Here is a 25,111-nt window from a genome sequence, read left to right as displayed (position 1 = left end):
TCAATAAGTACGCAACTAACGTCTTCTCATGCTTCCTTTCGGTGGTTTCGCATTATCTTCATCGCTGCTTCTCATGTGCGCATGGTTGCCAGCATCGTGTTCTCCATCGTGGTGGAGGGTGACTATTGGGTACATGTCAGTATTTATCGTGGCGGAGAGATGGAAAACATAATACACACCAGAGTTAAACTCCTCGAACGGATCGACCTCCTTCTCGCCGGGTGTCTCCATATCTGCGCGCAGCGTGCTGGGAGTCTGTACTCTGGCCGCGCCGATATCGACGCTCTCGCTCTCCTTGACCGGGCGGAAGTTGACGGCATCGACCTCGCGGCCGGCATTCGGGATCATCGGCGGTTTCATGTGTCTGAGTAGCGCCCATTGCGTGGATCTAAAGAACGGATGTCCCTTGACATCACTCGCACCCGCTCTGGATCCGAGTCGGCGGTTCTCGTCCTTGACTAGCAGTTTGCGGATGAGGGATTTGCAGTTACTATTCTCGTCAGTCAACGAAGTCTACAAGATGGAAACGAAGGTGCAGACTGACTTCGATATTGTAGGTACCCCCGCATGCTCCGGAAAGCTAACGTCGTCGCGGAGAATGTTGGCGAATGTAGCATTCCTGTTCTTGCCCTTGAACGGCGTGGTTCCAAAGAGCATCTCATACACCAGAATACCAAGCGTCCACCAATCCACAGCACTAGTGTGGCCACATCCTTTGATCACCTCCGGCGCTATGTACTCCTCGGTTCCCACGAAGGAGTTGGTGCGGAAGTTGGCGATACAGGATTTGGTGTCCACCATCGGCAGCGAGGATTGCGACGCACCAGAGCGTGAGACAATCATGGTCGGCACTCCTCCGGGATCGGACTGTTTCGACAAATCAAAGTCCGACAACATGATGTGTCCCGATTGGTGAAGCAGGATGTTTTCCGGCTTGAGGTCGCGGTAGATGAAACCCATCAGATGGAGGTACTCCAACGCAGCAGTAACTTCGGCGGCATAGAAGCGAGCATCGTCCTCCAGAATGCATCTGCCTGGTCGAGTTTGTAGTGCTGCACACATTGTTAATTGATGCCGGGTGCTAAGCTTATGGGGGGTATGCTACCTCTAAAGAACTCTCCTCCGCTGCAATACTCCATACACAGGTACAAGTGGTCCTCCGACTGGAACGAGTGGTACAATGTGACGATGAACGGATGATTGCTGGTAGCCAGAATCTCCTGTTCCGCCAGAGCTCTTTTGATTTTGTTGCGCTTGATCATCTCCTTCTTACTCAGAACTACACTGACAGTCAGTACTCGTGCACACATGATCCAGAGGGGGGAAGAATCTCCCACCTTTCATCGCATATAACCGACTACTCTTCTTTTCCCGCACCAAATACACCTTGCCCACGTCTCCCTTGCCCAGCAGTTTAATCTTATCGAAGCTCCCAGGACCGACCTCCACATCCCTGACTTTGATTGAATTGCTGGAATAAGTCCTCCTAAAAGCCTGCCCTCGTAACCGATCTACCGCCGGATCGCCAGGCACCAGCAGATTCCCGGTGCTATTGTTATTCGAGCCGCTAGGTATGACTCCAATCGGCGGGACCTCCGGGACCTCCTCGTCCGGATTTTGACCATTGGTAAACATCCCCTGAGCATTCGGCGCGGACGCCACCCTCCTGAGCTTCCTTGCCAATTCCGCCTTTCCACTATCCGTCGTCTTATCCGCTCCATTCGCCGCCGCCGCCGCCGCCGCTTTCTCCGCCGACGACGGCGTGTCCGGTGGCGAACTTGGAGCGGAGTCGTGGTTGTGATGTCGCAGTGCCGGCTGGCCCTGGTGCGCAAAATATGGATTCGCATTTGCCGTGGGCGAGATATCGGTCGGATGATCCAGTTGACTGGCGGAGCTTGTCGACCTTCCACGAAGAAATCTTGATTTCGGTCGTAACCCTCCTCCTCCACTTCCACCACTCCCACCACTCCCACCACTCATGCCGTGGCCATGGCCCGATCCAGACATCTCATTGTTCCCCGAATGGCTCGACGAATTTATCCGAAAGAAGTTCCTTAGCTTCGAGCCGACGTGTGCCGCAGCCGATGTCGATCCTCCGCCACCAGCACCACCACCACCACTTCCTCCTCCTCCTCCGCCGCCCGCCCCCCCGCCAAAGTGCATGTGTCCTTTCGACGACGACGGTGGTGTCGTGAGCGTGGCCTTCCGATCGTGCGAGCTCGTCGATGACGGCGACGAGGATCCGCCAAAGAGTTGTGTCATTAGGGAGGGAGAGTGGCAGCGCGGAGCTGGTGTGGTCGCCAGTTTATCGATATATCGTCGTTGTCGTCGTGCGGAAGCGAATTGAACGCGGGCCAGAAGACGAGAGCTGGCTGCGAGGCTTGATGCGAGTAGTACAAGGTGAAAGGAGAATGATCTTTTTTTTTTCTTCTTGACTGCAAGTGGACAGGCAAGCGTGGAAGGTGCTTGTGCTTGTGCTGGCCGTTACTGCGACACAAAAGTACGGGGGGTACTGGCTTTGGCGATGCAGTGTGGGTTGGGTTGTCAAGTATACCGATCGGCTAGGTAGATGAGGCAACCGGTAGGTATCTCAGGGAACGTGGGATTATGTAGGTGTAGGGAGCGATAGAAAGAACGAGGAAAGAGTGGTGAAGGGAGAATTGTGTGTCTGACTGTCGAGCTACGAGCTGTGAGTATAGGTATGTGTGTTGGAGTGTCGGCCTTTGCGTTTGATGCGTCGACCTCGTCGCGGGCGGGAGTTCGGATGGGAGGTAGCGGCAATGGGTGGTTTGGGTGATGGGAGGAGGTAGCGGCAGTGGGCGGTGCACAGGTGGTGGTCGGTGTATTCTCGGATGGGGCAGGTATCTTTTCTTAGAGCATGTGGGTTCAGGTCTTGAGAGTTGACTCTTCTGTTCTTGGGTTGGTATGTAGTGCGCGAAAGCGGAGGAGTTGACGGATGCGACTTGAGACGGGGAAACAGCCAGGAATTTGGTGAGTGAACGGGCGACTTTGTGGGTTGCTAAGCAGCGCGAGTGGAATGTTGGGTTTGGATTGGAGGCAGGGGTGGGAGGGGAGTGCTGGGCAGTGGGAATGTGAGTGGTCGATGGAGGACGGAGGATGGAGAGCCAAGGCGACTATGTAGTAAGGGAGTATGTAAGGAACTTACAATGCTGATAGATACAGTTAAAGTCAGAAGTTAATCAGCTTGTTGATTTTGAAGCATGAATGCGATTCTCACTATTCTACTTCTTCGTCTTTCTCTTTTCCCCCTTCTCCCCTTCCTCCCCTTCTTCGTCATCATCATCCCCTTCTCAGCACCATGTCGTCTTGTTTGTCACCATCTACTCATCTTCTCATCGCGTGCTAGTCCTTACCAGCCCGTACTGGTCCGTACTGTAGACACCGCAGGTAGTCTTTGTGCCGTCGTCCAGCCAGCCAGCGAAACATCTGTCCTTTCCTTACCTTAGGCACCTTCCATCCGATTCTCAGAGTCACCAGTCACCACTCTCCAATCCCCTCCGTTTTCTGCCTGTTTCCTGTTTCCTCTCATGTATTCCTCATTCACCCCTTCCCCCTCCCCTCAATCGCGCCCTGCCCGCTTACTCTACTCCACCTTACGGGTGTCAGGTCAGGCGTTGGAGCTTGTGGGATGCAAGCCCTCACAAAAGCAGCAGCGCATGCACGAGATCCACCGCGCAGCGCAGAGTGGAGAGTGGACGCCGGACGGCCCCGGACTTTTTTTAAAAAAACTGCGGCTAGGTCGCGGCTGTACCTCCGGCTGGCTGGCTGGCTGGCTGGGCCCCTGGACTGAGACTGGGAGGGGGTGGGCACTGGGGAGGGGAAGGCAACTGCAACTGCCTGCCTGCCGATTTCCGAGGTCTTCTTTCCTTATGAACATGCTTCCCCCTCTCTTTGGATGTAGAGTACGGTACTGACTTCGCCTTTGCCAACTGTGAATTGTGTGGTTGTGGCGCGTGCATGAGGTCGAAACTCAAACTCAATCGATCCACCATCTCCACCCCCATCGGTGCTGCCTTTCTTCGGATACTTGTCGTAGTTCGTCAGCGAAATACCCTTCCTGTAGTTATCGTGAAGATTCTCTTGAGTCTTGAGCACATAGAAGTTACCGTAAACCACCCCCACGGCTTAACGTGGGTCTTGTCCGGCTCTTTCGTCGTGTCCTTCGTGTCCTGCCCTTCGCCCAGCCCTTTGGCCGGGAGCAACATCCGCTGAATCGCTGATAAGTCAGGCCCGCGCCCCACGCCCACGCCCGACACCCCACGCCACACCACGCCACTTCCACCCTACTCTAGCTCGCTAGCACGCTAGCATGCCTTACTCAGCTCAGGCTGCTCAGCTGGTGTGCACTGCAAGTGAAGAAACGAAAGCCCATGTGAAAACCGATGTAAAACTCTAGATATCATACATGCACAACAAAAAACCCCCCCCACATCCCCCGCTAAGCAATACAATGTACCATGTACCTAATGATGCAAACCAACGCACGCTCGCCCGCTCGCTGATCCAAAACTAAAACTAAAAACAAATCCCCGCCGCCGCAATAAAACAGAAGTACCTAGCAACAAAGAGGTAGATAGCAGCCCAAACAAGAAAGAAAAAATGAATCCGCAAACGCCCCAAGTCTTATTATCGCGCCCCAGCATCAATATTCTTATGTATCCCAATCCGATTCCCATCCTGATTCCCATGCCAGTTCCCCCAGTGCAGTGCCATCTATGACACACCATCCGCCTCCCTAGAAGTGGAAGCAGCCACTCCCGGGGATTCGCCCTCGTCGGCAATCGCAGCGAGTGGCCTTTTACCGGCACCATCGACATCGAGCGGGCCGACATCGCTCTCGGTAACAGTCGAGTTGCTCCTCTCGGTCTCCATAGTTTCACCGCCCAGTTCCTTCTTCACCGCCATCTCGCGTCGTTTATCCACCTCAGGCTTGCGAATGAGATTCTTGAGGCCGTCGGACTCCCTGATGAGCCCATCGATACTGATCCCTTGATGTATCATCCCGCCATTAAGGTAGCTGTACACTTCGGCGGCACTCTCGCAACGCAATAGCGCCTTCTCGTTCAGTCGCAGTAGTGCAATCGCCACCTGGAAGAGGAAGACCGAGCCGGCAACACAAAGTATCACATCCCAGACGCGGAATAATGCCTCCGCCGCGAGGGTATCCGTGAAGATGCTCAGGAACCATTGGAATGTCAATGCCTCGAGCTCGACACCGAGGTCCAAGAGGTGGGTATGAAGTGATGGGAGGATGGTGGCGACAAAGTGTTTCAGCACCTACCAAACGATCAGTTCAGCACACGACAATTTGCACAGTTAGGAAGGGCCATACCTCTTGATCTGCCCTCGAAGCCAAGAGATTCGGCTCAAAGTAAGTTTTTGGCAGAATTCTCTCAACAATCGAGCACAGCACCCAGAATGCATCCTCCTCACTCGGCATGATGAGTAACAGACTGGCGGCGATCATATTCATCCCCTGGCAGTACCCAACTTCCGGGTTCCGGCGACTGTATGCTAGCAAGATCTGCTTCAGCTTGGACACGCCCGGGCCCTTGCGGAAGAAAATATTGTCCGTCAGCGTGCGATTGATATCCATAGCGATCTGGCTGATCACAATTGGATCGTCGTGGCCATTCTGAAGCAGATCATCATAGTAACCCGGAACCTTCATTGCTGTGGCGCCCGAGCACTCGGTCCAGATTTTCCACCGGAATGCAACCGGAATGCCGCCCAGGACAAGGTTACTGAATTCCTTCCATCTTTGCTTTCCTCCACGGCCCTCGGTTCCCAGCGTCGCCACGCCGATAAGTTCCCCGTCTGCCATCTGTGTCTCCGGCATCCCATTCTCCTCGTCGTCGCCTTTTCGGCGTTCCGTACGGACTTTACGGAGAAACTCGTTCCATTTGAGGGACCGGTCATGCTGCAGGGAATCGTGAAGGTCCGATAGTTGCCCGAGAAGCAAACGAACCGTGGATTCTTCCGCTGTTGACGTGCCTACGGGTGTGATCTGTGGTCGGATAGCCAACGAGGCCTCTGAAACGGCATTGGTCGCTGTTGTGGGTGACGAGATGGCAGCACTCGGACGAGAGAGTCGTTCCACAAGTGATGTCGTCAAGTGAGCTGGTTTACTGCCATCGGCAGGCTTAGTCAACAGTCTCGGTGCCGAAGGAGGAAGAGGTGGATGCTGGATAACGGAAAACGAAGAAGGTCCATAAATCGTCTCCGACCACTCCGACAGCGTCGTGTCCAATTCTGGCGATGTGCACGTTTCCATGGGCTCCTCCGGAATGACATTGTTCTTGGCACTCTCGTCGGATTGCTTCCTCTCGGTATACGACCCTTCGATGGAATTTGCTCCCTTAATGGAAACCGATCTTTGCTTCTTGTCGTAAATGAATCCGAAGCGATCGGTGAGGAAGTCGTGGGAATACTCTTGATTCCAGCCTTGCAGAAGGGTCGGGGGTTGCGATTCGTGTGGGACAATCATGTCCATCTCCACCGGCCCCGCTTCATCCGACGGCTTCTTGGATTCCTTGCTCTGCGAAAGGGGCACAATACGCTCCGCCGTATCCCGAAGGTCTTGGAAGAAAGTGGTCGACGGTGCACGGCCGCGTCCGGGAGCCGCCACGGAGTTACGTGCTTTGACCCGCTGCAGACTGTCCCCCGTACTCGTGCTTCCCCTACGTTTGGAGCTTTCCATGGGTCCTTCAGAGGTACTAAGTGAACGCCGCCGGGTTGGGCTCGTAGGAGGTTCTGGTTGGTCGGCGGGAGGTGTTTGGGAAACGAGTCGAAGCGCCCAATGAGCGACAGAGTTGGATGATCTCCTTTGTGCTGCACTGGCGGTTTCGCTTTCTGTCTGTGACGGTGCCTTCGATTGGTCGGAGGCAAAATGGTGCTGGGTGTAGATGGATGCTGCAGGTATGACCCGACCGGACTTCTGGTTAATGTTCGCGGAGGTTGATCTCATGGATGCAAGAGATGCCCGAGAGCTCGAACGGGGAATTGGGCTGGCCTCTCCCGGTGGTAGGTTAGAGGTTTCTGGCGATATCGATGTTCTCTTCACCGTACCACCGGCAACGGACATTTTTCGAGCTCTCTTGGTGTCCTCGTCGCGACCATTAGCAGCTCCTTGCCCCACAATCCACCCCTTCCACCCTCTCGTCGAGCTTTTTCTGGACGCATTCGAGTTCAACGACACTGAATCCGTGTCCCTCTCGATCTTTGCAGAAGAAGCAGCAGCAGCAGGTGGCACACGGAGCGTCGACCTCGGCGTAACCGTGTCCTCCTTCATGCCGTCATCATCCATGTAGATATTCAACCCGCTCGCGTCGTCGGCGATGCTGAACGCATCTTCCTCGCCCAAGGCCTGATGCATCATTTCATCTATGCTCTCTGTATAACTCGTCTCATCCCCATCATTCCTCATAGGATCACGCGAGGAGTCCCTCTGGATCGCGCAGTTTGCCAGCCGCTTCTCGATATCCGCATTCGACACCTCGACCTCGACCAGCATCCGCTTCAACGTTCGTTCGCGCTCCTCCGCTCTCCGCCGGAAGCTCACTAGCTCGCGATCCCGGTGCGCAAGGTCTTCGGCAAGCTGTCGGATCAACGTAACATACCCCTGGCGCTCCACGAGCCGTTGAATCGTACTGTCGGGCGCGAGGTGGAGACTCCCGGGAACGTGTGCGGACGCGACGTGGTCGTCGAAGAGAGCGCTTCGCGGCCCGTTCGCAGGTTGTTTGACCGGCGTCGTGATGGTCAACGGAGAATGTAGCTGTGATGAGGTCACGATCGAGTCCTTCAGGATTATTCCGGCCGCCGTCGACTTGGGACTGACCGAGCGGCGATCGTTGGACTGCGGGTCTTCCGTGTCATGCTCCACATGTGGCGGTGAGCCGGTGCCATCGTCGATGGAGATGCTGGGGGATTTGCTGAGCGGGGATGGTGTTGCCCTTGAGGTGAGCTCGCCCCCAGCTGGGGTAGACGCCATGCTCAAAGGATCTTGTAGGTGTATCCAAGCCGAAAATGCCGACGTGAAGCCCGATGCAAGAGTATTGGGATCGAGAGTCGTTGAACGGTATGCGACAAGGTTGTGAAGCTGTAGGATAAGGCGTGCAGGCAGGCTTCACTCGCAGGCGGGTGGTGGTATAGCAGCAGTCGGAGCTATGGAGGTGCTAGAGCTATGGGAAAGCGGGGAAGGCCGTCGGAGCTGCGGTTCCGAAGAACGTCTTGCTTTTCTTGTTCGGGGGTAACACGTCTCGGAGGCAATACTGGCGGAGTGGTTACCGGTGCGGAAAAGATGAGGAGGAGGATGAGGGGGAGGGGGAGGCTGCGGTGGTTGTGGCGGTGGTTGTGGTAGGTCGTGTGCGATGACGAAATAGATGGACTTTACATGAAATAGCGTTTGCAAATCATGGCCATGGATATCAGCAGCAAGGTTGCAACTCTAGTTAGCTACTCTCCATGCACCATCTGTGTACCTCATCTCCGGATCCCCGCAGCCCCCTTGCCGCCGCACCCAGAAACAACGCTACCATTTGAAGGTGATTGTATAATGCCGTGTACAAGCCTATCACATCTACATCTTGGGAACTTTTGCACTGCCTGAACCTCAAGAGAACGACCTTCATTTACCTTCTTGTTGTTCCCACGCATTTCAAAGCTGGCCCAGGTTTATGACACGGCAGATATGGCCAAACGCAATGAGGCAGGATCTTGCGAAAGGGAGTCATAGCAATGGGTTCGGGACATCTAAAGCCGCATCGCCGCGTGTCTATTCCCACGAAATGATCCTAGATAGCCGTGCTTACCTACATAGAAGGTGTTTGACAGGCAAGGAGATAGGACATAGGAGAAGAGTGGGGGTTTGCGCATATAAATGGAGATTGCTAGGCCGTAGGGAAGAGTGTCCATTTCGGCTGTAATCTCACCACAGGTACTTTCGTCGGTAATCAATCGTCAAATCATGAGATGGTCATCTGAAACACTTTCTGAGATCCTTTCGGAACTCAAGACCCTTTACAAGAAAGCAGTGAGAACCAGGTTGATGTTTGGGTACCTACTGGAAGCTGGATGCTGCCAGTGCCCACTGGCACGAGTCATTCTTTGAACTGGTAACCATCACCACTACTCGCTGGAGACACTCAAAGTCCACCATTCCTCCAAACTCGATTCTGACGGAATAGCGACTCAGCACAGGAGGAAGGTGTTGTGTTCGCCCGAACGATTCTCGCTCTCGACTCATCAGTGGAGGCATTTCCCTCCTTCACATATTCGTCGTTCCGCTTCACAATTCCAACTTCCAACTGTATCTACATACAGTAGATGTTACAAGGTATCCAGTGGCGGTGCAGGGTATGCGTGTTGGTCATTTCCACGTGGTCCGGCCATGACAAGGATTCGACAGCAGCGAGTGATTGGTTTGAGTGGCTGCTGTTCTGTGCAGTGAGCGTGGATCATATATGTGGGGCGTTTTGACGGACTCCTTGACGCACCTACCGTATGGGAGCAACTTATCGACTTCTTCGACCGACTACTTCCAGCAACCGATCGACTGTATCACTGTCACAACTTCCAACTCCCCAGCGGACCTCGTCACTCACGAGTCACGAACCAGAGCCTTCCAAATTTTCTTCATCCCGGACAGCGGAACTTACAACTCCAACGAGAATCCATGTTCCATCAGAGCACCGGGCACGACCACCGCACTGCTATGGTAATACTTTTTTTTGCAAATCTACAGAACGACTCAGCTGACAACCCAGCCAGAACAGCCAATACCACAACGCCCACCAACTTTCGGAACACGCACGCACGTTGGCTCTTGTTGCCTCAAACTCGTGCTTCGCCAGCCTGGCTGTGTTTGGGGTTTCCCATTTGTGCATACTCTTGAGGCTGCCGTCCCACCATGGTAGACCTTCAGGGAAAACAACACTCACGGGAGGTTTTCCACGTGTACACACTCGTGACCCGATCAGCACTGCGCAAGAACCAGGCTCTTAGCTTCTCCCGCCACTCAGAAGTTCTATTCAACGCGAGCAGCCATAACCATTGAAGTGCGTTCAAACTTTATAGGAGAGAGAGCCCACCAAATAACCAGCCATTCCAGCTCGCTCCGCCGAGCGCCGAGGTGGAATCCCCGCTGTCATACATTCATTCAGTCCGTTGCACCGCCACTGCATACCCAGACAAACCGATACGGTACATCAGAAGTGCGTTCGCATGTGCATACGAGTGTTTTTTTCGTTTACTCATTGATTGCATGTGACCTATCTACCAAGATCATAGCAATAGCTACACACTCCATCTCCATGTGCACTGTCCAACCCAACTTTCTCCAAGCGGCTCAATGTGACTTCCTTCTCATGTGTGTTCATACGAGTAGTCAGGAACCAACGTATGTAGAATTAGAGGTTTCTTACGTCTTCGCGAGTGATTTGCTATGACACATTCAGACGACCATCCTTACCAGCCTCACGGCGGCCGTAATCTCATAAATGTATTCACTAGTCAGTAGGAAGGGCGCCTTATAGGCTCCACCGCAGAAATAAATCCATAACCACTGCTCCGGGCCTATTCGTGATTGTACCGTCATTATGGCGTACAAATTCTTCAGCCACACATGCACCCATCAACGCCCACTACTCCCGTTTTATCCAAACCCAAATGCATAACCTTAAAATATTAATCCTATATCGTTGCAACCAAGAACAGAGACTCCATATCTGAGCAAAAAACCAAAACCAAAAAGCAGCCGAAGGGGTTTACGGACTGCGGGTCGAGTGGGTGGGATTCGTACTCTTCGCGGCAACATCACAAGCCTCACATCACATACATCCGCAACCCCACTACCAAACCCATCCCTCCCCCCAATCCACGCCTTCCAGTTCCTCTCCGAGCGCCTCCACCTTCGCCTTCCACCCCCTCCCAGTAGGCGCCTTGCGTCCCCTGCCCAACCCCCCCTTAACCCACTCCCTAAACCCCTCCCGATCCGCACACCAGCACTGCTCTCCATTCCCCGTGGCGACGATCCACCCGCACCACCTCTCCCCCTCGCTCCCAAAAAAATACAACAACCACCCCCCGCCGTCGCGCCGCATCCACAGTGGATACAACTTCATCGCCGCCACGCTGATCGTTGCAAAGATGCGCTCCAGCGCGGGATGGTACAGCGGGGCTCGTATCAGGCCGCGGGCCTCGAGCGTGCGGATAGTCCGCTGCGATGGGTATGGAGCAGGCAGGATGGCGCGGAGGTCGCGCGGGTCGACGGGCGCTGTGGAGGCGGTGAGGTTCGTGTATAGCTTCCGCGCCGCGGCGAGGAACGGCTGCGTCAGCGTGGGCAGCTGCGTGGCTGCCGCGGTGGCGGTGGAAACGGCTGTGCTGGCTAGGCGCCGCGTCTGCGCGATTGCTCGGTCCGTGGGCGTGTAGATATCTTGTGTCAGTCCGGTGGGCGGTGTGTCTGCTGCGGAGAGGTGGTCCCAGTCTGAATCTTCGGATTGGTGCTCGGGGTCAGAGACGTATTCCTCCTCGTCGTTGTAGTGGAAAGGTGAATGTGATAATGATTTCCTGTCCATAGCCGCAGGTAGCGAAGGTGGGAAGGGTATATCCATTATGGGGTCCTCTTGGGAGGCTTCGTTTGCTGGCTCTAAGCTGTATGGGCTATCCCTGATCACAGATCTGTGCGGAAAGGTAGGCGACGGATGTGGTGATTTGATGTCGGGGCCGCTTCCTATAACTGCTGGGCTCACGGCGGTAACTTTGAATTCTTCTGTCTCAATCTCGTCCCTTTCATCCGGTTGGTGGTGGTGGTCGTTGGGCTGTGACATAGAGACGGCGTTGGTAGAGGGTTGATATATATGTTGGTGGTGAGGAAGGCTGTGGATGCGGACTGGCGAGAGCAGCTAGAAGAGTGGTCGTGGTTTATAGCTTTGAACTAGAACGAAATATAAAGTTGTAGTATGCCATTTTGAGCTCCACGTTTCCGTTGAATACATGCATCAAGTAGTAAAGTTTCCTGAACCCTCTCCTACTAGGGTTGCTAACACAGTTCAGCAGTCGAGAGGGCTGCGAACGAAGATCCGCGATATCATGATCACGAGTGGATCGTTCATGTTGAATATGTTTGGACTGGATTCTGAGCGAGTGACTAGCAGTGGTGGTTTCCAGCCCGCCCAACAGAGCGCTCCCTTTATGCCCATTACCCATCGCCGGATTGCGTGGAAAGTTCTACCGAATCACCGTCCATAAAACGCCATCATTTCCTCCTCCTCGTCGATATCCTCATCCGCCATGATAGCATGGTTCCCTTTCTTCTTTGCTGGCGCCGCGGCCGTTGGTCTAGATCGTTCCGCGGGCTTGATCTCTCTCTGTTTCCCTTTCCCCACTCTCCTGGAATCACTCGTACTCTCCGCCGGCACGGCCTCGTTCTGCTCTCCTATCCGCTCGTCACTCCCCCCAAAGAAATCCTCCAGCCCCGACGCCGTTTCGTCAGTAGTAATAGCCACCTCCTCCAGGCCCCGTCCGACAGGCAAAACCCGCCTCTTCCCCTTTCCCTTTCCAGCCGTACCTCCCTGGGCTGCCAATAATTTCACCCGCTCTTTCTGGAAGGCCTCAAGCTGTTCATCGTACGCCCTCTGTACCTCCGCAAGCCTCTTCCTCTTTTCGCGGGCAACGGCCTCAAACCGTGCGTCTTCGGCGGCCTGTAACTCAATCAACTCGCCGCTTCCGGCAGAGGAGAGCATGCCTTCCAGTTCGAGAAGCTGGGTTTGTATCGATTCTGTTCGCATAAGCAGAGTTCAAGGAACGGGGAGGTGTGGGGGAGTACGCACTGGCTTGCTTCGCGGCAACGTCGATATCAGCGCTCATGGACGATAGCTGCGATACGTATTCCTTTAGCTCTGCGGCGGCCGTAGCGTGTGAGGCGATGCGCTCGTCGACACGCCGGACAAGCGCATGTGCTTCCGTGGCTTTACAGGCATTTGATTTGGCGACGGCGAGGATCGGGGCGCGGGGGAGGCTGCGAAGTAATCGTTAGATGAGTGATAGCTAGGTGAAGTGGAGGGAGACGTACGTTTCTGAGACAAAGGACTTGGTGAGGGGGAGGTGGGTGTCGAGGCTATTGCGTGATTGTCAGTTGTGTGATTTGGATTGCTGGATGGAAGACGACGGACATTTCTGCCGTGCTGCTGCTGCTGCTACTATGACTGTTCAGTATATTTCATAGAGAGCTCAGAACGCGGGGGTTCGTAGAGCCAAACCTCGGCCGTCCGTATCCGCCATCACCCCCACCGACCCCTCCGACTCCAAACTTCTGCACGAACCCCCGGAACGCGTCCATCGATGTCCACCTCCTTACACTCCGACGAAGAAATCGAGAATCTTGCTTCCGTTAGCAATATCGTAGCCGTCGTCGTTTCTCGTGCGGTAGACGTGAAGGTCGCCAAGAATTGGCTCGAGTCACAGCGTTTGTGGGGCAAGTCCATTTCACGGTTGCAGAGAAGGCGGCGGCTCAACGACCCCACGTCATCGACCCCCACTCCCGACAACGAAAAAGAGGAAGGCGATCATGTCTACCATATCGCGACTAATCTCCCCACGAATCATCCTATGGATGCTATTCTCCCTTCTCCTCCGCCGATAGAACTCATCGGATTGCCGGTGGAGACGTACGCCCTCATCTCCGCCGCGCTATCCGAGACGGCACTCCCGACCTCGCGTTCCCCGCTTCACGTTTTCTTCCACGAGTACATCACCTCACATCCCACCTCCGACAGCAGTACGCTCCTTTCCACAGCCCCGAAACGTAGCACAGTGTACCCACCGCTCCTGCTACTCCCCAGCGATGCCTTCACCACCCCCGCCTGGAGCACCTACCTCGCCGCGCACCCCTCGCTGCTCCCACTTCTCGCCGCAGCCCACAACGTAACACACATCGCGCGCAACGCACCAATCGATGCGGCGAGCACGATGCGCTCTCCCTCCCGCCTAGTCTTTCTGCATCCACCCGTCGACGTACATACGCATACCTATACCGCCTCCGACGACTTCACCAGCGCGCTCTGGGTGACGACTACGCAGCACGGCATCCAGCAGACGTGGGCGCCGGAGCACACGATGTTCTCGCGCGGGAACATCCGCGAAAAGGCGCGAGTCCTGTCGTTCCCCTCTGTGCGCGGGGAAGAAATAGCAGACCTCTACGCGGGCATCGGGTACTTCGTGCTCTGCTACCTCCGCGCGGGAGCGAAGCGTGTGTGGTGCTGGGAGATTAATCCGTGGAGTGTGGAGGCGCTGCGGAGGGGCTGCAAGATGAATGGGTGGACGTGTAGGGTTGTAAAGCACGGCAAGGAGTGGGTGCAGGCTGAGGATGCGGGCGAGGAGGTCGTGGTGTTTGAGGAGAGCAATGAATTTGCGGTACAGAGGATGGGAGGCAGGAGGGTCAAGCATGTTAATCTGGGCTTGCTGCCGACGAGTCGTGGTGCGTGGCCTGTGGCAACGGAACTGCTGGAGGAGGGAGGGTGTGCGCATGTGCATGAGAATGTTGGGGAGAAACAGGTGGAGGATATGAGGGAGGGGATTGTGAAGGATTTCAAGAGGATGCGGGGTGCGGAGGTGAAGTGTGAACATGTCGAGAAGGTCAAAACGTTTGCACCTGGCGTACTGCACTGCGTTTTTGATATTCGCGTCTAGAATAGCATCGTATAGACTGTACATACTTACAGATACATCTCAACATTACATTACATGACCGACACCCACAGTATGGTGGGCGTCCCCGGATATCAACCATCATCTAGTAGCCCCGTCCGAAAGCGGCACAATCATTCATCCATCGTCATAAACTTATTTACCCTTCTCCTGCACCCTGAATTTACGCGGGATGTTGGCTTCGTTAATCTGCAGACTTTCCATGACCGCCTCCTTAGCCGCCTCCTTATCCTCCTTCTCGTGATGGGCGAACTGTCCCACTGTCAACATCACTTCATCCCCGCCACACCAAGAAAACTCACATGCTCCGCATCCTCCGGATGCATGACCATATCACTGCCATCCTCCTTATCGTCGGAATGGAACTTCTCAAAATGATGGATCTCATACTCCCACTCATCATCGCCATGATGTCCGGGTCCCGTTCCAAAATCTGGGAGTACGACCTGACTTTTCGCCCACTCCTCTCTGCTAATCCTGTCTGCATCGCGGGGGCCCACCAGCTTCCTGACGGTCTCCCAGATCTCGTCGGGTGACTTATGTCCGGCGGGTGGCGGATTGTCGACGGACTCCAGACCGTACGTGCGCAGCAGCTCGTCGCGTGCAAGATACCCGTCGTTGTTGAAGTCGTGAAGGGAAAAGAACGCCCCCGCGTCGTAGTTCAGGATGTGGTGCTCTGAGATCATGTGGCGTTCCGCCCAGGGGAGGGACGGGTCGGGCTTGTCGTGTGGGTCGTGAAGGCCGCCGCCGTGCGCGAGAGCCAAGGGCAGGAGCGGCGCGAGGGTGGCTAGAAGACGCATTTTTGAACGGGCGAGAGTGCTGGGGTTTGACGGTGATGAGGCGGTTGTGGAGGTTGGATATGTACCCAGTTTCGCGCGAGAGTGCCGTCGTCATACATATCATAGGACACTGTGCTAGTAGTAGTTAGCGTGGGGGCGCTGCCGTGTAACCCTGCCAAGCCACGTAGTGAGATGGGTGAGATTCTGTGGATGAGATCCATTTTACGTCGCTGCTCTAGAAGTTCCTTCGAGATTTTCTGGATGGGCACGAAATAATAAATAGTAATGGTGCTCATTTTTCCTTCTAGGTATTATCCCGCCCAATCATTTGGCCTCAAAAAAGGCCTCATCAGAAAACTCTAAGCCCACGAGTAACCTTTCATGGAGTTTCTTCGCCACGACGACAACGGCAGCAATGACTATAGCCATCTCCCTCCCACTCCCACAAAACACAAAAAGCAGTAAACATCACCGTCTCCCCTCGATAGCGTGTTCGTTTCCCAACACTAGGTATACTATCTTGCTGACGGGTGCGGCGTATTAAGGGAATTTATGTTAAACTTGTCGAGTAGCAATGGAAATCCACCGAAAATCAGTGGCTGCGTGGCAAAGTATTAGGGAGGACTAGTAAGGCACGAGGGTTCTGCAGCGAGAGGTCCGACGGACCGTCATAATGAGGAGAAGAAGAAGAAAGAAGTTTAATTCTAAGAATAAGGTGTTGAACTGGTGTAGAAACAAGAAATGAAAAAGAAATGGGGAATTGCAGTCTAGGTCCGGTCAGTTATGAGCAGAGGAGGAAGAAGAGTAACGCGGAATCATGAGCCACTCACCAAGTGCATCACGTCAATGACGAGAAACGCCGCATTATCGTCCTTGGAAGTACCGGCGTTGTTCACAGAAACGTCCCTGCGCTGCCGGGCTTGGCGTCCACGATCGCTACCCACGCCTCTGCCAATGGGCTTACCGCGTCTCTTTCTTGCGCGAAACCTCGCCGCGATCGACTCCTCGTGATCATCGGAGGCGTCCGGACCAGGCAGAATTTCTCCCTCATGGTTGGGCATTCCTCCCTTCCTCTGTCGTCTGCCTCCAACCTTATCCGTTTTCGGCTGCTCGTCGCTAATCTCCCGGGTGTCGTTCTGACTTGGACCCGCAGCCCGCTTCTCCAGCAATGCTGGACGACATCGAAGCGGCGGCCCTAGAGGCCCCGCATGTATTGCCCGACTGGGCATGGGTCTTTCGGAAAGCCCGAAATCTCCCCTAGACCAGAGAAACACTTCCCAGGAGTGTTGTCCAGATTTCGGCCACGAACGTGGGTGGTGTAGAGTAGAGAGGTGTTGGTAGTAGTAGTAGGTGGGGAAAGGTTGGTTTGGACGATTCGACTCCGCGTTCTCCACTATGAGGTCATCCAAGTTCATCACTTTCCGTTCGCGGTGGAGGGTAGCCATCATGGACTGGTAGGCAGGTGGGCTTGACTCTTTCTGCGGCTGCAGATTGGCCGGCGGGCCTCAATTGCCCTATGTAGCGCGCTTCCCGAGGCGGCGGCAACACTGTCATTGGCGGAGACAACGTGCGAGTGCTGGGCTCGGCACAAGCACCACTGGTGCCAAAGCTCAACAGGAATCATCGAGCCGGGAGCGGCACAACGGTCACTTGTGATATGATCCGATGGTTGTCGCGATGCCTGCATCTCGTTAGCCGGGTCCATACTCGATATTAGAGGCAATCTTTTTCCCGAAGTTACAGATTTATTTTGCCGACTTCCCTCGACTACCGTGAAAGCTGGGGTGTAGGAGAGATGCAAGGAAGAGGAGGAAATACCTAAGTAGGCGGGAAGGCTAGCCGAAGTACGGTAGTATGGCGGATGTTGCGAAGAGTTTAGATGTGAACTAAAGTGAAGTTAAGTGATTGAATGTAAAAGTTGTGTTAGGAAGCGGGTGTTGGGGAGTAGGAGTTGGGGAGCCTTTTCGTAGGCCCAACAAACCGTAGCTCAAAATCCAACTGGGTAGCGTCTTCACAATAACCCTTAGAATTATTTAGGGTTTCAGGTTAAGACCTAGGTAGGCTTTGGCCTTCCCACGCCAATCACTCGTTTCCACCAAACCCAAGAATTCTGATAGATGTGAGCCGCGACATAACACTCATCACGTGCTATGGGCAAACATGTAGCGATACAAACGGTAACGATGTAGTCTAGAAGAGTCCGGACCCATGGACGAGACGGGACTGAACTATATACATCCAGTCCGTCCGGAGGTGTGTGTGGGACGGACTCCCTTGTCCACCGGCAAGGTCGGACGGCCGGACCGGTTTATGGAGAACACTGGAGCACCATATGGCATACATACAAAAAGTGCATTCTATACATATATCGAGGTTATTACAATTTACACTCCTCATTCCGATGGACCTGTTCGCGCCGGCGCCGAAAGTGGCACAGCGACAATTGACATTCCCATCCAATAAATCATTCAATAACTTCTCCAGAATACCTCGAACCCTTGTATGTAACTAATTTCAGCCCGGAATTTTCCCTTGTATGTACAGCCACAATTCAATCCACCATTAATCTACGTTACAACATTCTAAGACGTCGTTAGCAGCAGGAACCAGTGCCTTACTTCCCGCGATAAAATGCACTTCCCGTACATTGTGGCCCGCGCTCACCCTCATCTAATCCATTTCAAACAGCGCTACCAATGAGATCTCGGCGACATGGGTTACACCCAGATACAGACTAATGAAAGACTGCAAGCAGCAAAACTCAACGCAGCTTCCGTTTCCGATCTAATCCCCCATCCACCGCGCCCATAACCGCTTTCAATATTCCCTCGCCCGTCAGCCCCCCATTCATATCTTTCCAAGATATGGTATCGACCATGTCCCGAACCCCGTGTTCCTCGACCAAGCAATTATCCAGCTCCTCGAGAGCCTGAGTGGCGGCATGATCATCGCCGACCTGAAAGAACTGGACGCCGACCTGTCTTTCCTTTGCGTGCATCTGATCCAGCTCGCGGGCAACGTTGACGATATTCCTCTCGAGGCTCGTGGGATCGGTGGGCTCACCATCGGTGATGCAGATGATATTCATGGGCTTGATGTTAGGGTTATTGCGGAAGGCGTGCATGTACGAGGCCAGCAGAGCGCCGAGGCGCTTTCCGGTAGGGGTGGAGCCGTGCGGCGACACCCGCGCGAACAGGTTGAATACCTCCTCCGCGTTGCGCACGTGCTGCTGCGACGCTGACGAGTTCAGAAAGTGGATGTCAACCCCGTCAGAGTCGTATTCCGTGCAGATCGGCACTATCGACGCGAGCGCAGACGCCGTCTGCGACCAGTTCTTGCCGTGCATCGACCCGGAGTCGTCGATCAGGAAGACAGTGTCGAAGCGCCGCAGTGCGCTGTATGCATCGACCGGCGGGTGCGAGCGGATCGGCGGGAGGATTTCGGTAATCTGCTGGGGATTGCCGTAGGGCTGTACATTGTATGGGGGTTGTGAGTTGTATGGCGGCTGTGGTCCGTACCCCGGCTGTGGATTGTACGGAGGCTGTGAATTGTAGGGTGACTGTTGATTGTACGGAGGCTGTTGATTGTACTGAGGCTGTTGATTGTACTGAGGCTGTTGATTGTATGCGGGCTGCGGATAATATGAGGGTTGGAAAGGGGTGGGGTTGGAGCTGAAGGGATCCGCTTTGCCGTCGTCCATAGCTGGAGGCATTGAGGCGCGTGTGGCGACCGGGGCATCGTGAGGCCCGGAATAGGGCGGTGGAGATCCGTTGCCGGGCACGGAGCGTGTCCCGACTGCCGAGTCGCCTCCGCGCGATTTTCGGCCAAAGCACATATGTAGCGATCAATTAGGTGTGAAGACTGCGTGTGGATTATACTGCTCGACCAAGATGGAGGAGTAGCGGTGGAGTAGCGGTGGGGATCGGTGATGTCTGGTGGGCGTTGTGAGGTTCAGGAGGTGGGGGTGTGTGGGGAGAGGGGTGCTTTATGTAGGTATGGTTTCCGGCAACCCTGTATACTGAGGACTCCCGCATTCTATCAATCACACCATCATCCTACACCCCTCACTCACACCTAAATAACTAAATTCTATGTAATTACTCTACATGTTTGAAAACAAAGGACCCTTTTGCCAATAACACGCAAGTCTCTGGCACCCAGTAGTTGATCATTGAATCCGATTGCCGGCAAGACTGAGAAGAGGGCAGACTACGGTATAGTACTGCATGCACATCGGCCGGCGTTCAACGGCAGTGGACGTACAAGGGCTGTCGGACAAAATACATGAAACCTACCGGTATTCTCTGCGACTACATTCCAACAATGAAAGAACTTCCAAGGCGCGGACAAACACACACAACCCCGTCGCCTTCTGTTGAGAACCTCGCATCAGCGTTGTCATGGCCCCTAGCCACACGAACAAAGAGCCGTCAAGCTCAACGGGCGCCCTGGATACCGGCAACGGATGTCATCCATCTCATCGCTCAAATCCCGCTGCGGACTACCGGTATGACGTGGCTGGCTTGCTCAATGGATGAGCATCCCCCAAGGCATCTTGCTTGCTCTCAGAATCTATGTACGATGCGGCCCATGCTGCCAACACCATGACTGACCGGTAGATATACTGCTGCTCCTGCATCGAGACTTCCCAGCCGATAGAACGCTAGATGTGTGTCACTCGAGTATCGGCGGGCCGGAGAGGCTGAGGGGCGGAGGGGGCGGGCTCGCAACGGTGAGGCATCCAGTCCGGGCCGGTCTCGCTTGGGAGTACATGCCGGTACTAACTGGTACCTACGTGGCGAGTTTGAGTCGATTTCCAAGTCATAGGTGCTTGCTCTAGCAGAAGGTCAGTCCATGAGCCCCCAAGCCAAAAAAAAAGGTGGCGGGGACAAAGACGGTGCGGCCACTCGGACCAAAAGCGGATAACTATGGCCGATTCAGGATCGTCCAGCACAAAGTGGATCCACTTCCGAAGGCAAATGATGAACGGTCGAAGGCGAACCCGTGACCAACAATGAGTCGAGAGGGTCTTGAACACCCACCGCGATGAGATGCCTGCGCATTCACTGGCGAGGTCTAATTAACGCAACAGGCGCGCCCCCCCTGTCCCCATCTTGTCCGCATTCCACGTTATAACCTAGTTCCATCAGTCGAGTGCGCACATCGTGGAGGGTTGTTTTCTGCCTTCTTTATCGCTACCGGTTGGGTCAAGTGGCGCCCGCGCATCCCTGCTGAATCTGCATATCCGATGAGGCTGCGGGGCGCACACTCGCTCCCTGCCCTACGATTTAGCTAACTGACACTAACTTTGCCGCCACTGCAAGTTAACCTCGCGCTCCCAGGAGAAGGGAGGCTGTTTGCGGGGCTGGTGATCAAACGTCTCACTGGGGTGCGAGAATGCATGCGCATCGCCATCGCTTCGATCAGGGACCGGCGCCAGCTAAATCATACACACACAAAGGGTCGCTTGAGCCTAGTTGACCGCTTGAACGTGACTGCATACCAAACTTTAAGGTAATGAGATTTTCTGTAGAGTGTGGAGGTCACAACTGGCAACAATCTAAATTTCTACTCCGCAAAGCGTTCCAGTATTTTAAGAACTCCGCCACCAGGGAATTCCAAAAAGTATGTTGGTCTTCGAAGGCAAAAATGCTTGGTGTAAACTTTTCTGATGTTGTCACCGAAAAGTTGGACACCGGTAACTATCGCCCACATGATAGCGTTATTCGTGGTGTGATCGCCGGTTGTGGTCCCACATAAAGTTCTTCCGTCTGGCACCCCACGTGTGGCGCAGCTGTAAAGTGGCGTTGTAGACAGAGGTCACGTGGTAACGTGGTAGCGCAGGAAGAGAATCAAACCTGGAACGAGGGTCAGGTTTCGGTGGACCAATGCTAACCACTTCAGTGGATGATCCATGATCCATCCCAACCACGCATCACCACCACCACCACCACCGAACGCAACGCAACCAGCGAAATGGAACGTGACCAGCGAAACGAGACTTGAACTTCTGATGGTAGGTGAGGTTCTTCCAGTTGCTTGCTTAACTTACTTATGATGATGTAGGTACTAGGTACGTGCGAGAAACGAATCGCTCGCGGCCGAAACGAATGAGTTGTCCTCTATGGAGGGCCTTTGTCTGCATACATTGAAAGGGATACTATGATACTACTACATGTATTAATCTATAGAAGAGAATGAGAAATGGCATCTGAACTCCAATCCGAGTCCGAATCCCGATGAAGCGGTTCCCGATGGAAAGGAAATGTGAACGAATGTCCATTCGTCCTTGGTCTTTGCTACATCAGTCATCCAAACACCCAAATTCTCTGCCTTTCCATGATGCGCATAGCCTCTCTTCACCTTATCCTTCTTCAGTCGAGGAACTGTTGATAATCCTCAGATCTTGCTTCCTGGGGTGCGGCAACAAAGAATTCCGACTTGAGAACCTCCACCACCGATGCGCTGAACCATACAGCAGAACAAATCTCCTCCTCCGGATACAGTTTGCATGACCGAGTCCTTGACTCCTTCAAAACAGTGCTCCTTAAAACTTCACCATTGCTTTACAGCGGACATGAGGAGAGATCTTTCATGTGCTCCGGACGCCGTAATCTGACACTATCGGTCCAAATTTAACAGGAAAGAAAGTCATTGACTACATACGACGTGTGGCAAAGATGCATGAGATCGCTATTAAGCCCTACAGCAAAGCTTTTGGGTAAGCAATGATCAAGTCTCCTATGGGTGGCATTTATGAAGCACAACCTGCTGCGGAACCTGGAGAGTCCATTGTTTTCAAAACTATGAACTCCTGTGCCCCTGGTGGACTAGGCGCTGATGGGGTATTCTGTATGGTCTCGATCTTACGAGCTGTATACGGAGGGGAAGATGTGTTTTGCTGCCTCGTCTTGCCGGCAGGTCTATCTCCCAAAGGCAGACATATTCCGTATAGGTATATAGAAAGGCACCGGCTCGGAGTAGAAGAAGAAGCAAGCAATAATAACATTTACATTTCCTACCTATCCTCCTATCAATCTCAGTATATTTGACAGATAGAAACGGGTAACTGGCGTCTCTCGATTGCCGAAGTAAAAATTGACAGCTATTTGAAAGCCGCTCTCCGGTACCAACACTCCCGGCACTGCTAATCGGGTAGATTTTGCTTGTCACAGGAATTTCATTATAATAGGTAGTAGTAATTGGAAAAAGTAAGTATAGGGAACGATTGGGGTTTGTAATTGGGAGAAAAAAATCAGTAGTATTCGCTGTTGTGTCGAGTATTTTCAACATAGGGGTGCTGCTGTGAGCGCCCAAATGAAATAAGCCTGGTTCACCGAAACCTGACCCTCGTTCCAGGTTTGATTCTCTTCCTGCGCTACCACGTTAGGCTTGCGAGTGGTGGCGGGTGGAAGATAGACTCGAAGACAGACATCATTGCGCATGTACTCTACTTCTACATACAGTTTCACACCAACCAAATTACCGTGATTAAACAATCACTAGACAACCCGCGCCCCACTGTTTGTATCAGATGAACGTAGGGCTTTATCCCCCGACATTTCTCGTCTATCAGCCCCAAGTTCCAACGGCACAGATTAACCGCGCGCAAGATGCAATCTGCAGTCGAAACGAAGCGAGTGTGGCTGTGCGGCCAACTACCTGCTATACCATACAGACCTAGTTACAGGAGCCAAAGGTTCGGCGAGAACTTTCTCGTGCTCGAAATGTCACATCGCTGTTTTGGATTATAAATGTTCGGACGACCGACATGGGCAGTTTGGTGGTGAAGAGGCTGATTTATGTGCATACGAGCGGGCATGCAGACTTGCGGTGCATACGGTTGCTAAATACGGTTCTTCGTCGGCATGGATTCTGGAAGACCGAGCGACCCGGCTTCCGAATAGCCGAGTAGGTACTATGCACGTAACTACAAAGTAGATGAACATGTGCAGACCCGGAGTGACGGCCGACGCCTGCGCATTGCGCAGGCGCTGCTGCGAATTGCTAATCTCCAGATCACGCAGCTGTCCCTTGCAAAGTAATCAGGTACTTTAATGATAAGTTCGCGAACACCCTCCCTCGTGTTTTTAGGTACGAGGCATGGCTGATTTGGGCTTTGGGCTTTGAGCTCCCTTGGGCATCCGACGTCTTGGGGTTGGCCGCTGGCCTGGTAAATGGTAATCAGGCAGTGCCAAACGTGATACTCTTGACTGGCTTATTGCGGTTTGACATCTAGGGGCCTTGTTACAACGAAAAATCGAAATTATGTACTCCGACGCTCTCTGTGCCCCGCGTTAGCTATTCCAAGAGAGGGGCTATGCATGATCTGTCACTCGCGACGAGGCGGATTTGCCGACGAGTACCCAGGCTGATGCCTGATCCCGCGTGCCAATCCAAGTGCTGAGGCTCAACTGCATCTTCTTGACGGACCTGTGAGACCAAGAGCTACTAATATTTCCTCGACCAATGAGAACTACCTACCAGAATACTAGCATCCCAGCACCTCCGAGTGCTTACTCGAGCCACCTGTTTGGATGTACACCAGCTGATACACACTTACATACTTCACACTACACTCCATTGTAAAGCTGAACGCGAGACGTTCGAAGTCCACTAGAATACTCTGGTGCATTTTCACTATCGGACACGTACCTTTCGTATCCTATCCAGGCATCGACTTCAACGGTACACCTTCGAACCGACCCCACTGCACTGCCCCCTTGCACTCGTCTAGGCGAACGGCTAACAGCACCAAGAAGTCGACTTGAAGGCTCATTGCCATTTTGATTTTGTATGCACCCCGCGCTAGGTACCGTATCCAACACAAGACGGGCGAACATGCAACAAGCCCGCACGCCCGGCGGCCCGGTGGGGATGATTCCAAGGCATACACCTACCTACCTACCTGCCTACGTACTCGAGTGCATACTTGTATTCTGAGACAGTGTTCGACATATCTAGTCCAGTCCGTCCGTCCATCCTGAGCCTCGGACTGGACTGGACTACCTAGACCGGACTGTATCTCGGCAGTCCTGCCGTCCGGGGGCAGTGTTCGACCTTCGGACGGACTAGTCCATAAAACTTCGACTGCAGTCCACGAGATCCACGGACTGGACGGACCACGTTTACACAGTCCGTCCAAATCGCCGGACAGGACCAGATCTAGGCAAGCCGTCCAGTCCAGACTACCGTCCGCACCGGACTACCTACCTATGTCAAACACTGCTCTGAGCGTGAATCTGGCCCAAACACGCTGCGCAGTGCGGAATAGTGCTCGAAGGAACGAATGCGGAGCTGAGGTGTGTCCCTCCAACATCGGAGGAGAAGAGGCTATGACTATGGCTATGAGGCCTGGGACCTGGGTTGACATCTTACCGTCGAATCTCGATTCTCGATACGCGAACATATATATCGGAGCAACGATCTCCGAATCATCGACATACCCGAAGTGGCCCAACGTATGTAGGCACCCAAGTCCCAGGAAGAGGCAAAGCAAAACCACAGGTACCTAGTAAGGTAGCGGCCATGGATGACATGCCTGGGAGAATGCCTACCGTAGAAGGCTAGAAGCAAAGCGAACGGATAGTCGCCGAGTCTGAGACGTC

General features: G+C 53.8%; 9 protein-coding genes across 9 annotated transcripts; 2 read left to right on the top strand and 7 right to left on the bottom strand.

Moving 5' to 3' along the window:
• Nucleotides 1–15: 15 nt before the first annotated feature.
• Nucleotides 16–2,163, bottom strand: BZA05DRAFT_343988 (Serine/threonine-protein kinase nrc-2; the record flags this gene model as incomplete). The annotated part of the gene is made up of 5 exons (XM_051481105.1): nt 16–122; nt 180–490; nt 545–1,052; nt 1,106–1,279; nt 1,338–2,163. 5 exons carry the CDS (start codon nt 2,161–2,163, stop codon nt 16–18), a joined length of 1,926 nt encoding a protein of 641 aa, XP_051335415.1.
• A 1,019-nt stretch (nt 2,164–3,182) lies between these two features.
• BZA05DRAFT_411408 (uncharacterized protein) lies at nt 3,183–3,805 on the top strand. The gene is made up of 2 exons (XM_051484993.1): nt 3,183–3,550; nt 3,628–3,805. Exon 1 carries the CDS (start codon nt 3,222–3,224, stop codon nt 3,465–3,467), a length of 246 nt encoding a protein of 81 aa, XP_051335414.1. The 5' UTR covers nt 3,183–3,221; the 3' UTR covers nt 3,468–3,550; nt 3,628–3,805.
• A 600-nt stretch (nt 3,806–4,405) lies between these two features.
• On the bottom strand, nt 4,406–8,409 carry BZA05DRAFT_411407 (rab-GTPase-TBC domain-containing protein). Its single transcript, XM_051484992.1, has 2 exons — nt 5,354–8,409; nt 4,406–5,298 (listed from the first exon to the last, which is right to left on the bottom strand). Exons 1-2 carry the CDS (start codon nt 8,009–8,011, stop codon nt 4,735–4,737), a joined length of 3,222 nt encoding a protein of 1,073 aa, XP_051335413.1. The 5' UTR covers nt 8,012–8,409; the 3' UTR covers nt 4,406–4,734.
• A 2,178-nt stretch (nt 8,410–10,587) lies between these two features.
• BZA05DRAFT_461763 (uncharacterized protein) lies at nt 10,588–12,081 on the bottom strand. The gene has a single exon (XM_051487687.1). It carries the CDS (start codon nt 11,844–11,846, stop codon nt 10,869–10,871), a length of 978 nt encoding a protein of 325 aa, XP_051335412.1. The 5' UTR covers nt 11,847–12,081; the 3' UTR covers nt 10,588–10,868.
• BZA05DRAFT_461759 (uncharacterized protein) lies at nt 12,082–13,241 on the bottom strand (the record flags this gene model as incomplete). The annotated part of the gene is made up of 4 exons (XM_051487686.1): nt 12,082–12,796; nt 12,849–13,036; nt 13,091–13,135; nt 13,219–13,241. 4 exons carry the CDS (start codon nt 13,239–13,241, stop codon nt 12,255–12,257), a joined length of 798 nt encoding a protein of 265 aa, XP_051335411.1. The 3' UTR covers nt 12,082–12,254.
• A 385-nt stretch (nt 13,242–13,626) lies between these two features.
• Nucleotides 13,627–14,706, top strand: BZA05DRAFT_343962 (S-adenosyl-L-methionine-dependent methyltransferase; the record flags this gene model as incomplete). The annotated part of the gene is made up of 1 exon (XM_051481103.1): nt 13,627–14,706. The coding sequence occupies one exon, from the start codon at nt 13,627–13,629 to the stop codon at nt 14,704–14,706; it is 1,080 nt and encodes a 359-aa protein (XP_051335410.1).
• A 153-nt stretch (nt 14,707–14,859) lies between these two features.
• On the bottom strand, nt 14,860–15,524 carry BZA05DRAFT_427481 (uncharacterized protein; the record flags this gene model as incomplete). The annotated part of the gene is made up of 2 exons (XM_051486063.1): nt 14,860–14,976; nt 15,027–15,524. 2 exons carry the CDS (start codon nt 15,522–15,524, stop codon nt 14,860–14,862), a joined length of 615 nt encoding a protein of 204 aa, XP_051335409.1.
• A 603-nt stretch (nt 15,525–16,127) lies between these two features.
• Nucleotides 16,128–17,137, bottom strand: BZA05DRAFT_187537 (uncharacterized protein). The gene is made up of 2 exons (XM_051479369.1): nt 16,334–17,137; nt 16,128–16,270 (listed from the first exon to the last, which is right to left on the bottom strand). Exons 1-2 carry the CDS (start codon nt 16,949–16,951, stop codon nt 16,208–16,210), a joined length of 681 nt encoding a protein of 226 aa, XP_051335408.1. The 5' UTR covers nt 16,952–17,137; the 3' UTR covers nt 16,128–16,207.
• A 720-nt stretch (nt 17,138–17,857) lies between these two features.
• BZA05DRAFT_411397 (uncharacterized protein) lies at nt 17,858–19,472 on the bottom strand. Its single transcript, XM_051484991.1, has one exon. It carries the CDS (start codon nt 19,336–19,338, stop codon nt 18,265–18,267), a length of 1,074 nt encoding a protein of 357 aa, XP_051335407.1. The 5' UTR covers nt 19,339–19,472; the 3' UTR covers nt 17,858–18,264.
• Between the last annotated feature and the right edge of the window lie 5,639 nt (nt 19,473–25,111).

This window comes from Tricharina praecox (genome assembly GCF_024521635.1).
Source record: "Tricharina praecox strain CBS 144465 chromosome Unknown BZA05scaffold_35, whole genome shotgun sequence".
NCBI classification, from domain to species: domain Eukaryota; kingdom Fungi; phylum Ascomycota; class Pezizomycetes; order Pezizales; family Pyronemataceae; genus Tricharina; species Tricharina praecox.
This window is presented reverse-complemented; position numbering and strand designations above follow the sequence as displayed.

Excerpts from the sequence above, each read along its gene's own strand:
- BZA05DRAFT_187537 (XM_051479369.1), bottom strand. The coding sequence starts at position 16,951 with ATGATGGCTACCCTCCACCGCGAACGGAAAGTGATGAACTTGGATGAC. Across the intron at positions 16,271-16,333 it reads TCATTGACGTGATGCACTTG|ACTGCAATTCCCCATTTCTT; the intron begins GTGAGTGGCTCA and ends GACCGGACCTAG.
- BZA05DRAFT_411408 (XM_051484993.1), top strand. The coding sequence starts at position 3,222 with ATGAATGCGATTCTCACTATTCTACTTCTTCGTCTTTCTCTTTTCCCC.
- BZA05DRAFT_461763 (XM_051487687.1), bottom strand. The coding sequence starts at position 11,846 with ATGTCACAGCCCAACGACCACCACCACCAACCGGATGAAAGGGACGAG.
- BZA05DRAFT_411397 (XM_051484991.1), bottom strand. The coding sequence starts at position 19,338 with ATGTGCTTTGGCCGAAAATCGCGCGGAGGCGACTCGGCAGTCGGGACA.
- BZA05DRAFT_411407 (XM_051484992.1), bottom strand. The coding sequence starts at position 8,011 with ATGGCGTCTACCCCAGCTGGGGGCGAGCTCACCTCAAGGGCAACACCA. Across the intron at positions 5,299-5,353 it reads CTTCGAGGGCAGATCAAGAG|GTGCTGAAACACTTTGTCGC; the intron begins GTATGGCCCTTC and ends ATCGTTTGGTAG.